Genomic DNA, 13,270 nt, shown 5'->3' on the forward strand with positions numbered 1-13,270 from the left:
AACGAACCAATCGACCAGGCAGAATCCGGCTACCCATAATTAAAGCCCATGGGCCTTAAGGCCTAGCCTACCGTTCTTCTCGTGGGACCCACACGGAGAACAGCTCTGCCGAGTGCCGACAGGTGGGGTGACCCGAGCCGGCCAGGAACCAACGCGCCGCGCCGTCCATTTTCGGCGTGGAGTATTTTATTAGGCGGCTACTCAACGCGGCAGACAGCTGGGTCCTCCCACAGTCGCACTCATTTTTGCCCCACTTGCCAGGCGAAGTGAGCTGCACGCCAACCTTTTCCGCGTCGCTTTGCGATTTTCTGGCTCCGTCCCCCCTCTGCCACCGGGACCTCGACACAGTCTCTCCATGACACACGTGGCCCACAAGGGTGGGTCCCTTGCATCATACTGTACACCTATGAGGTAGAGCAACGGCCGCGTACTTCCAGCCACTCCTTATTTTTCATTTTTGATTTTTGATGAGGAACGGAACGGAAGCGCCGTTCCAAAGCACACCAAGGCGTACCGGATGCCTCCGCCTCCCTTTCACTGACATCCGGGCCGGCCCTGCACACCGAGAGTGCAGGACCCACATGCATAGAGCACAAACAGTGGGCGGGTCGTTATACGGGAAACGGAATCCACAGCATCGTAGCCGATTTAAATGTGAACTGACGGGGCCTCCTCTTCTTCTCCCCGTCCCCGGTGTGGTCTCATCCGTGTGTTCCCACCTAACCCCACCCCGAATCCACCATGGCCGCCGGCTCCGGCCCCGACCCGGCCGCGGAAGCGCAGCCCCCGCCGCCGATCCACCACCTGCCGCCGGACGCGCTCCACAACGTGCTGCTCCGGTTGCAGCTGCGCGACGCCGTCGTGTGCCGCCCCGTCTCGCGCCTCTTCCACGAGACCCTCTCGCCGCAGCTCCTCGCGCTGCTCCCCACCCTGCGCCTCCTCCTCCTCCGCCACCCGCGCCCCGACGGCGGCGGCTGCCTCCACGCCTTCGACCCCGCGCGCCGCACCTGGCTCCGCCTCCCCTTCGCCCACTTCCTCCCCTACCAGTCCTTCTCCCCCGTCGCCTCCTCCACGTCGCTCCTCTACCTCTGGGTCGAGACCTCCTCCTCCACCTCGCCCCTGGCCCTCCCGTCCACCTCCACCTCCGCCTCCTCCGCCGCCGCGCCCGCGCACCCGCCCAAATCGCTCGCCGTCTGCAACCCCTTCGCCGGCACGTACCGCCTCTTGCCCCAGCTCGGATCCGCCTGGGCGCGCCATGGCACCGTCCTCGCCGGCCCCGGCGGCACGGTGCTCGTCCTCACCGAGCTCGCTGCGCTGTCCTACACCCCCTCCGGATCCGGCAAGTGGATGAAGCATCCCCTCTCTCTGCCGTCCAAGCCGCGGAGCCCCATACTGGCCTCCGCCGCCGCCGCCGTCTTCGCCCTCTGCGACGTCGGCACGCCGTGGCGCAGCCAGTGGAAGCTCTTCTCCTGCCCGCTTGCCATGCTCACCGGGGGCTGGGCGCCCGTGGAGCGAGCAGCGTGGGGAGACGTCTTCGAGGTCCTCAAGCGTCCCCGACTCCTTGCTGGGGCCGGCGGCCGCCGGGTCCTTATGATCGGCGGCCTCAGGTCTTCGTTCGCCATGGACGCGCCGTGCTCCACGGTGCTCATACTCCGCCTAGATCTGACTACCATGGAGTGGGACGAAGCTGGGCGCATGCCGCCCAATATGTACCGCTGCTTCACTGGCCTCTGCGAGGCTGCTTCACAGGGCAACGCCATGCCTGCTGCTGCCGCCGGGGGAAACAATAAGGTCAAGGTTTTTGGAGGCGATGGGAAGGTGTGGTTTGCTGGTAAGCGAGTGCGCGGGAAGCTTGCAATGTGGGAGGAAGATGAGATGGGTAGCGGTGGCAAGTGGGACTGGGTGGACGGCGTTCCTGGTTATGGTGATGGTGTATACCGTGGATTTGTGTTCGATGGTGGGTTCACAGCGATTCCTTGATGCACATGGAGAACATATCCCAGACTGGTGCGTGACTAAGTGCGCTCAAATTGAGGTTTAATTTGATCCAGGACATCTATCTATCGCATGCATGGGATCTGTTATGCCCACACATTTTATTTACAGTGTTTAGGATGATGAGAACTCTAGTTGTTGTACTTGATTAATGGAAAAGATCAGTAAGGTGTTTGTTTCAGACAATTAAATACTGTAGACCATCCTTTATTTACTTGTCAAAAACTTGAAATGTTGCTTTGATAGTGTCAGAATTTTTGCCATTTGGTAAACGTTTCCTGCTTGATCATATGCAAAGTAGAAACATCATCATAATACCTTGATATGTCAATGCTGTTCCTCTGATGTTTGCTTCAAAATGCAGTTTAGGGCTAACTTTGTTACCAGTTGCCTTTAAGTTCAACCGAACTGATCACCATTTCAGTTGAGTTACTTGGTTATCAGGGGTTTTGATACCTATTCTAGGGCTAGTAATGGTGTTATCCTAACACTTGCATTGCATCTTACGGTGACACATGGCTTCATGTCTCCTTCCCTGTTAGTGTTAGTTCTGCTCGACTGGATGCTTATTTTATTTAATATTAACTGTGGGTACCTGTTATTTGATCCACTAGGCCTTTGATTAGCTCTAGTTGATTGATATGTAAGTATTAAGGTGGTTATATTGGTAATGATTACATGAGTTGGGGAGCCTTGGGATATTAATAACAGGTTGTAGTGTATCCTATTCTCAATGCGCTACTTTGATGGAGCACAATAGTTATTGATGTAACTGAGACGGGATGTACCATTTACCTATCCTAATCCTAGACTCTTTTCTTTACCTCTAATATGGGCCATGTATAGTAAAGTTAACTACTGACTTTGTGCGACAAATTTTTTGAAGACCTGCAATTTTTGAAGTAACTAATGGAATTGCCCTGCTAGATATAATTTCTGGGGTCTAGCTTTCAGCACTAGCTCTTCTTCATTTCAAATAATTCATTTCTGTGGACCATTCTTTATTTACTTGTTGAAAACTTGAAAGATTACTTTGATAGTGTCAAAATTTATAGCGTTTGATAACTATTGAGCTTGGTAATATATAGGGTAGGCACATCATCATTGTACCGTGATATGTCAATACTGTTCATCGGATGTTTGCTTTGAAAAAATGTAGCAGTGTTAACTTTGTTACCAGTTGCCTTTAACTACATGTGAACTGACAACCATTGCTTAAGTAGCAGGATGTAGCGTTTCCTATGCATGTCCTTTCCTTTACCTGTATTTTTCAAAAGTAACCAATGGAATGCCCCTATTAGACATAATTATTGGGGTCTAGCTATTAGCATTCGCTCTTGTTTGTGAGTCTGGGTCTAGGTCTAGGTCTGGGTTTGGGTTGAAATTTGTTACTCGCTCCATCCCAAATTATAGGTTGTTTTGGCTTTGCTCTGCGCCTAGATATACTCTATGTATCTAGAAAAGTCAAAACGACCTATGATTTATAATGAAGGGGGTACGTGTCAATTGCATAATTAATCTTTCGATTTTTCTAGAACACTGTTGGTACCATGATGTTATTGTCAACCTTTTCTGAACTGAATTTGGTAAAACAGATTGTAATATTCAAGAACCATTGTGGACCTATGAAATCTTCTGGGATTTTTTTGAACTCAGAAATACCATTGTTTGTGCAATCATGGTTTATGAGAAAGATGAAAGTGCCTCGTAGACTTCTCTTGGCTGTTACCTAGGTGATAGCCAAGTATCTGAAAAATAGCCACTACTAGGGCCTCACTTTTTTTTTGGGTCCTTGGCTTGCATGATTATGTTCCACTATTTCTTTTGTAATATGTTGCTTGTTTACTGGTGAACTTGTCGCAAACTTGCAGTTGTTGGGGTGGCATGGACATGTTCCACTGCTATCACTATCGGTCTTCACCTATCCATGTAGTATATATCAATTTATGTAAACATCTTAGATACTATGTAAGCACTGCTCCATTGTTTGATAGGGGAAAAAAAGAACTGGCAAGAGGCACTGATATTGGCAAAAAAAAAAAATCAAAGTCATTGCTGTGTTGCCACCATGATGCTTATCATTTTCAATAGCACAGAATTCCCTTGCTTCATGCTCACAATAAATGGAAGTTTAGCTGGAAGTATACAAAGCTTGAGTTACAGAAACACGAATAACCACTCCAATATTCCCATTCATTTCTGATGTTCTGTTATTTGAGTGATTAGCTTTGAGCGTATGTTCTGTCATTTGAATGATTAGCTTTGAGCGTTTGTGTCGGCTGTGGTTTATGTTATGAATTCTGTATCACATGGTATGAATTCTGTATCAAATGGATAATACGATCTTGATGACCTGGTGACTAAAAGGTGTCTGTTTATGCCCTTGTTGCCTAGGAGACCAATAGACTGATCAAAGTACTATATATATATATATTTATTTATTTATTTATTTTGGGGTTGTGACAAAGTGAAGGCCCAATGCCCCAATGTATTATATGTAGAGATGTATTATTTTGACTTGAGTGGCTAGGAGTTGGAAACAATAGGAAGTGATAGCTAAAGAAGTTGGTATGTGCTGACGCCATTGCTTATGCGCTTTTGTGTGCCAGTGCCACGCTTTTTGCGTGGGTTGTTTGTGCATTATGCTTTGGCAGTTTGGCTGGCGTGGCATTATTTATTATGGAATAGAATGTTGATGTGTTGTTGTAATAAGAGTAGAATCTTTGCACGCCCTGATAGAATCGAAAAGGCATTCTGGGTGTTGTTTTGGATTCTGGCATGGTGATTCAATTCCTTGTGTAATCTAGCTGATACCATCCATAATCTCATTGTCCACTGTCCGGTGTCTTTTTACCGTTCATCTGTATGTATGCACTTTCCACGTTTCTTTCGGTGGCAAGCACTGAGCTCATGGAGCTGGGCGGATGATTGGTCAGGATGGACAAGTGCAGATGCAGGTGGATAATGGTGGCGGCTAGTGCAGGGTGGATCTGGAACAGACAGAAGCAGATGCACATACCATGCCAATAATAATCTAACCGGAAATGACTCGGCACGGGATTCTTTCTGATCAGCTGCTGATGTCCGATTTGCCCACTTGATTCCGTCCCCATCTTTCCTAATACCCTATTGGATTGGATTGGTCTCAAGCTGCTTTGCTTGATTGGTACCTGCCCATTGCTTGCAAGTGCTTTTGAGCCTTGACTTAACTTCACTGACCCATATATCTCACAACATAGTTATATTTAGATCAGAACTATAAACTTTAATAATATTTTCAAAATTAAGAAAGTTTGGCTCAAGTGAACCTAGCTAGAATCTACCCCCCACCGCCTTTTTTTTTTTCTTTTGATTTGAGAGAGGATGCCTGCATTGATGACTTGGTGCGATTGTCACATAAGGGGGGCCTGCTGTTCCGTTTTGGTTGCTGCAACCAAATGTTGCCTTTTGGGTTTCTCATTCGCGGCTTGGGTGGTTCCATGTTCGCTTGAACTTATCTGACTTATCAGTCATGGTATAATATTTTTCTCTCACAATAAAACAACATTAGCTGGTTTATCAGTCACACAAACCATCAGATTGAACAAAAACCAAACCTGGCGCGGTGTTTCAGTTGGTCTGGGCAAACCCTGCTTGCTACTCATTTGGCAAGAGGGGCCATCAGACTTATAGTTTGCAAGGGGAGCCATTAGCGACGAGTGCACAGTGTTGTGTTGTGTTCAACCAAAACCAATGCACGCAACTCGTCTCCAAGCAACTAAATGCTAGTTTAAGGGCCCGTTTGGTTCGTCTAGTAGCTACTAAATTTAGTAGCTTTTAGTCATTTTAGTAACTTTTTAACCAAACACTATGACTAAAAGCTACTAAAAGGGTTTTAGTCCTCTCTAGTAACTCTGTAGTAACTCTGGAGTTACTAAAAGTGACTAAACCGTTTAGTAGCTACTAAAGTTTAGTAGCTCGAATCAAACACCCTCTAAGAGCGCGTATTACAGTACGTCTCACTCGAGTGCTTGCAGCGCAGTGGTCATAAGCTAGCAGCGCAGTGGTCATAAGCTAGCTTTAACCACTTTATATACCAGAAGAACACCCTACTTGTTGCGGGAACTACTGATTTGAAATGAAATTTAACTATTTGTACAATTCTTAGAAAGAGATTAATTATTATAAATTAATGTTAGTGGACAGTGAAGCATGCTGACGTGGACAACTAAATGTAAGTTAGTGGATGTAGCATGCTTGTGCCAGTGAACTTTAATTACAGGTGATAGTAGACTGTTGAGTTGGACACCTTACATACAAGTGATAGTAGTGGACTGCTTGAAGTGAACACCTTGCATGTTAAGAAAAATTGCTAGCGGAGTTTTGCTTTATAAGAGAATTATAAGTAATAGTAGACTGTTGAGGTAGACACCTTGTATGCAAGTGATAGCATTGAAATGCTTGAGATGGATACCTTGCATGTCAAGAAAAATTGTTAGTAGAGTTTTGCTTTATAAGAGTATAGGATTTCGCCAGGCTCCTCCCTCCATGCATCCCGTCACCATCACCGAAGCCGCCCATCGTCTCCATCACCATCGACCACCAAGACGAAACAATACAGTACCAATGCCTTGCAGTCGGTGTCGCCATGCCGTGCCGGAGGCTCGCCTCGCTTTAAAATGGGAGGCCGTCGGCGGCACGACGTGCGTGTGCGTGCGGTGCTGGTCTGGTCGCTTCGCTTGCTTAATTACTCCTACTACATGCAGTTGATTGATTACTTGCCATTGTGAAACCACTCTCTGTCACTACCCAACAACTTGCATGCCGCTTGTCTATGTAATGCGATGTAGTGAACCATTCAGTGTGGCGCCCGTGGAGCAGCTAGCGTTGGTGCAGTGCAGCTTCTACGCTCTGCTGCTTACATATATATATATAATGGTATGCTACTTGTAATTCCCTTGGGGTTCTCCTCCACTACCGGCCACTAGGGCAATGCAATGATATAACAAAGGGGAGGAAGTTTCAGTTGACAGTAGGTAGTTGTGTTTTGACGGAATTCATTATGCAACGATATGATATAACAAAGGGCCGGGAGGAAGTTCCTTGATCAATCAGATGAGATGATATATGGAAGACTTGAGTGAGTGGGTTGATCGAAGCAGCACGTAATTAATGGTACGCTCGCCGGTTTCATTCAGACGTTCCAGAGTGAGTGAAAGACGGTAGCAGAGGCTAGAGAGAGTGTGGCATGCATCTGCCATGTGGAGGAATATATAATCCAGGAGAAGGAACCATGCCCTGCCGCCTGCCGGTGAGCCCGTCGTCTGTTTCTACGCCGCCGGCGCCGGGCGCCGGCCAAGTGAATTCAAGTGTACGGTGACAGGCAGATCGAGACAGCAACCTGCTGCTGACGCACTCACTGACTGCTTCAGCTGTCCAGTTGCATGATCGAGTTGCACGGCAGCACTAGCAGAGACGTTTGATCCTCGACTAAAATAGACTCTAGTTCCGGTATTTTTTTTACGTTCGGGACTAGAGATACCTTTAGTCCCGGTTGGTGGCTCTAACCGGGACTAAAGGTCCCTCCCAACGGCTACTGCGCCAGATAGAGGTGGCAGGGACCTTTAGTCCCGGTTGGAGCCACCAACCGAGACTAAAGGTGGACTTTTACTCCTGGTTGGTGGCTCCAACCGGGACTAAAGGTCCCTGCCACTTCTGTCTGGCGCAGTAGCCGTTGGGAGGGACCTTTAGTCCTGGTTAGAGCCACCAATCGGGACTAAAGGTCCCCCTTTATATCCCGGACGCCTCATTCTTCCTTCCCGAGCCCGAGCTCAGCACATTTTGAAGCTCACTGCACTAGTGTTCTTGCTTCCTCCCTCCATTGTTCCACCATCCATTCTTTGATTCCTCCGTCGATTTCTTCGATTCCTCCGTCGATTCTTCAGTTGTAAAGGTTACCAATCTCATACTCTCATTTTTTACCATTGTCTTATCTCATTTTGTTCACTATATATATATGGTTCTTTATTGTGGTTTTTTCATTTGTAAGCAATTTGAGCTCAAAATCACTTCAAGCTTGCATATTTACATGAACGAAGGTTAAAGTAGCTAGTTGAACTTGTGAACCGTGTTCATCTCGGCGAGCATGTTCTCTGCCGAGCGGTAACGGGCGTCAAGGAGGAGCTTTGATTCTACGAGGAAGAGCGGCAACGGTCGTGGAAGACCGTGTTCCCTTCCTCGTAGAATCGGAGCTCTTCCGTGGCCAAGTACGGTGCCGTCCGGTGGAGAAATGCTCGCCGAGATGATCACGTAAGCAAGGTCAACTAGTACAGATGGTTATTTATTCACACGTCCCGATATCGTCGCAGTAGTCTGTCAATCACCATACCCAAACGTAGTATATATATAAATATAAACGATAATCGATTGTTATGTGTGTACACTCCCATTCTTCTGTTAATTTGTGGAAATATCATGTGAATTACTTACCTGTCGCAGTAAAAGACGAGAACACAATGACCATGGCTACGGCCATGAAAAATGCCAACGACACAACACTAGCAACTTTCTCGGCAAGCAGAGTAGTGTTAAACGCTCTGGAAACCTTTAAACTTCAAGCTTGCATATTTACATAAAGGAATGTTAAAGTAGCTATTAAAAACTAGTATTCACTGTTCATTTGTAGCATGCATAGCACACTTCATTGTTTAGAGATATAGAGAATTTTATAGTTTTTTTTAATTTTATTTGTTTATAAAATGAGAAATTTATAGTGTATTAAAAATGAGTATAGAGAGTAGATGGCAACTGCTTCCGGATCCTCGGCCTCTCATGGGTTTCCAAAGCGACTTAGGCCGGGCCTCCCACTCATTGCATGCGACAAGTGTTGTGATGAGACAAAGATTGTGATGGAGTATCGAGTGAAGAAGGAGGGTCCCAACAAGGGTCGCATTTTCTACAAGTGTCCGGATCGCAATGTGAGTTATTTTATCGTATTTAATGACTATGGTTAGTTTATACCTATTTTCATGATGGTTGTGATTAAAGTTCTAATTTTTTGTTTTAATTTCAGTGGGATGGCACTGGATGTTTAGGCTTCTACTGGGAGAAAGAGTATGTTGAACTCGTGTAAAAATATCTTGCACAACAGGCAGATATGGCGGCTAATGAGGCAGTGATCCAGCCAAAGAAGCCCAAAGATGTTGAACAAACGGGGGATCTGTCTGTTTTAGTTAGGATTGGTCGCGAAATCCTTGTGCTGCTGAAGTGCATTTTAGCTTTAGTGTTTTTAGTGGTAGTTGGGATTGTCTACATTGTAGCGATGATTTCTTAAATTTATAGCTTTTGTGGTGGTATGCATATTGTATAATTAACTAATTATGTTTTAGGTTTTAATACGGTATTTATGTCATGTAATGCAGATGAGTCGGCATTGGATGTACAATGCTGATCATCGTTCCCAAGAGTTCATGGACGGCGTGCATTCTTTGTTACGTGCGGCCGAGGCAAACAAACGCGATGGTTTCATGTGCTGCCCATGTGCCGTATGTAAGAATACGGTGGAATATCCTTGCTCAAGGACTCTTCATTCACACTTGTTCAAGTCGGGTTTCATGCCAAACTATATTTGTTGGACGAAGCACGGAGAAACCAGCGTTGTAATGGAAGAAGGTAAAGAAGAACAATGGGACGACAATGATATTATTCCCGATGGTGCGTGCTTCAATGATACTGCAATAGGAGAAGCTAAAGAAGAGGTAGCCGCAGAAGATGAGTCTGCTGATGATCTTTGTCAGGTCATTCGTGACGCACAAAGAGAATGTGAAAGTGAAAAGGAGAAGATCAAGTTCAAACGGATGCTAGAAGATCACAAGAAATTGTTGTACCCAACTTGTGATGCAGGGCAGAAAAAGTTGGGAACCACACTAGAATTGCTGCAATAGAAGGCAAAGAATGGTGTATCTGACAAGGGATTTAGAGAGTTACTAAAAATCCAAAAGAAGATGCTTCCGAAGGACAATGAATTGCCCGCCACTACCTACGAAGCAAAACAAGTTGTCTGTCCTATGGGGCTAGAAATCGAGAAGATACATGCATGTCCTAATGACTGCATCCTCAACCGTGGCAAAGAGTACAAGAAATTGAATGCATGCCCAGTATGCCATGCATCGCGGTATAAGATCAGGCAAGATGACCCTGGTGATGTTGAGGGCAAACGTCTGCAGAAGAAAATCCCTACCAAGGTTATGTGGTATGCTCCTATAATACCACGCTTGAAACGTCTGTTCAGAAACAAAGAACATGCAAAATTGTTGCGATGGCACAAAGAAGACCGTAAGGTATACAATATGTTGAGACACCTTGCTGATGGGTCCTAGTGGAGAGCAATCGATAGAGAATTCCCGGAGTTTGCAAATGACGCAAAAAACTTAAGGTTTGCTTTAAGTACAGATGGTATCAATCCTTTTGGAGAGCAGAACAGTAGTCATAGCACTTGGCCTGTTACTCTAAGTATCTACAACCTTCCTCCTTGGTTATGCATGAAGCGGAAGTTCATTATGATGCATGTGCTCATCCAAGGCCCAAAGCAACCTGGCAATGACATCGATGTGTACCTGAGACCACTTATTGACGAACTTCTCATTTTATGGAATAAAGAAGGTGTACGTGTGTGGGATGAGTACAAACATGAACACTTTGATCTGCGAGCATTGTTGTTCGTAACAATCAATGATTGGCCTGCTCTAAGTAATCTTTTAGGACAGTCAAACAAGAGATATAATGCATGCACACACTGCTTCGGTGATATTAGAGGTGTATTCTTGAAAAAATGTCGAAAGGTCATGTACCTTGGCCATCGTCGATTTCTTCCTACAAATCACCCCATAAGAAAGAAAGGCAAGCATTTTAAAGGGAAGGCAGACCACCTGACCAAGCCTCGCAACCGAACCAGTGAGGATGTACTCGATATGGTCAATGATGTGAAAGTCGTCTTTGGAAAAGGACATGGTAGCCAACCTGTTTCAAACGACGCTAATGGTCACGCACCCATGTGGAAGAAGAAGTCCATATTTTGGGAGCTACCCTATTGGCAAGTCCTAGAGGTCCGCAGCTCGATCGACGTGATGCACCTGACGAAGAATCTTTGTATGAACCTACTAGGCTTCATAGGTGTGTATGGAAAGCCTAAGGACACATTTGAAGCACGATAGGACCTACGTTATTTGAGAGAAAGAGACAACCTGTATCTAGAGAAGACAGATGATGGATGCCATTACTTACGTCCTGCCAGCTACACTCTAAGCAAAGAGAAGAAGGAAATCATGTTTGAATGCTTAAACAACATCAAGGTACCATCTGGATTCTCCTCGAATATAAAGGGTATTATAAATGTGCCAGAGAAAAAATTCTATAACTTAAAGTCCCATGACTGTCACGTTCTCATGACGTAATTACTTCCAGTTGCATTAAAAGGAATTCTACCTCCAAATGTACGTCTAGCCACCGTGAAGCTATGTGCATTCCTCAATGCAATTTCTCAGAAGGCAATTGATCCAACTGATCTAGCTAAACTACAGAATGATATGGTTCAATGTCTCGTCAGCTTTGAGTTGGTGTTCCCTCCTTCCTTCTTTGATATCATGACACACCTCCTAGTTCACCTAGTCAAAGAGATTTTCATTCTCAGTCCTATGTTCCTACACAACATGTTCCCCTTAGAGAGATTCATGGGAGTCCTGAAGAAATATGTTCACAATCGTGCTCGCCCAGAAGGAAGCATCGCCAAGGGCTATGGAACAGAAGAGGTCATTGAGTTCTGTGTTGACTTTATTCCCGACCTTGACTCGATTGGTGTTCCTAAATCGAGACATGAGGGGAGACTAAGCGGAAAGGGGACACTAGGGAGGAAAACATATATTGGTACGGAGGATGATTATTTCAATAAAGCACACTACACAGTTCTATAGAACTCCTCTTTGGTAGATCCGTATATTGAGACACACAAGGATCTCTTACGATTCGAGTTTCCAGGGAAGACTGAAGCTTAGATTACGCGTAAGCACATGGAAACTTTTGGCGGTTGGTTGCGAAAAAATGTCAAGGTGATGAGAGCATCCATGAGCAACTGTATTTATTGGCTATGCAACCATCATGGCATATCGTCACATACAAAGGGTACGAGATAAATGGGAACATATTCTACACAGTAGCCCAAGATAAAAGGAGTACCAACCAAAACAGTGGTGTCCGCATAGATGCCACAGACCCGAATGAGAATAAGCAGACATATTATGGCCGCATAGATGAAATATGGGAACTAGAATATGCACCTACTTTGAAGATCCCATTGTTCAAGTGCCAATGGGTCAAGGTAACCGGAGGCAGGGTAACAGTAGACAACGAGTATAGAATGACAACAGTAGACCTTAGTAATATTGGGTACAAAGACGAACCATTCGTCCTTGCCAAGGATGTGAATCAGGTGTTCTATGCCAATGATATGTCTACCAAACCAAAAAGAGGGAAAAACGATAATGACTCAACCAAAGAGCCAAAGTGCCACATAGTTCTTTCAGGGAAAAGAGTCATCGTGGGAATTGAGGACAAGTCGGACATGTCAGAAGATTATGAAAAGGATGACCGAATTCCGCCCTTCAAAGTGAACAAAGACCCTAGCATCTTGGTAAATGATGAGGACACTCCATGGTTACGACGCGATCATAACCAAGGGACATACATAAAGAAGAAGTTCACTGATGTGCCCACTTGATGATATAGTGATTTAATGTAGTGTGTGTTTGAGATATTATGTAATAATTGTGAATTCAGATGTTTATTATGTCGTGTTTCAAATTAAATCAATGTTTGATTTGGTGGGATTTCTCTCTCGAAAAGTTAAATTAGGATATTGAGTGATGAAAAATGAAAATATTAACGTTAAAATGACGTGAAAACAAATTTCCTGTCCAAAACAAATAGTTTTAATAATTTTAATTAAACACTACATTTTTGCATTAACGAAATAATAAATATTAGTTACATTATGTTTTATAATTATAACAAAAAATAAAAAAAAGTTAGGTTATAGATTTTTCCTATGTGCAATAAAGAAAAAGAAAATCCATATTTTTAACAAAATAATTTTATGCCTTTTATTTAATTTACTATGTATTTAACAAGACTATTGCATTTCTATTAAAAAAATTTGCTCAAAACAGGCGGGAAACGAAACTGCAGCCCACCTTTACTCCCGGGTGGAAAGCCCACCCGGGAGTAAAGGTGGGCTACAGTTTCG

General features: G+C 44.8%; 1 protein-coding gene across 1 annotated transcript; it reads left to right on the forward strand.

The window, feature by feature from the left end:
* The first annotated feature begins 681 nt into the window (after positions 1-681).
* LOC136494179 (SKP1-interacting partner 15-like) lies at positions 682-2,513 on the forward strand. Its single transcript, XM_066490338.1, has one exon. It carries the CDS (start codon positions 742-744, stop codon positions 1,978-1,980), a length of 1,239 nt encoding a protein of 412 aa, XP_066346435.1. The 5' UTR covers positions 682-741; the 3' UTR covers positions 1,981-2,513.
* Positions 2,514-13,270: the final 10,757 nt, after the last annotated feature.

Source organism: Miscanthus floridulus, chromosome 11 (assembly GCF_019320115.1).
Source record: "Miscanthus floridulus cultivar M001 chromosome 11, ASM1932011v1, whole genome shotgun sequence".
In the NCBI taxonomy this organism is placed as follows: Eukaryota; Viridiplantae; Streptophyta; class Magnoliopsida; order Poales; family Poaceae; genus Miscanthus; species Miscanthus floridulus.

Coding starts and splice junctions, on each gene's coding strand:
- LOC136494179 (XM_066490338.1), top strand. CDS start 742: ATGGCCGCCGGCTCCGGCCCCGACCCGGCCGCGGAAGCGCAGCCCCCG.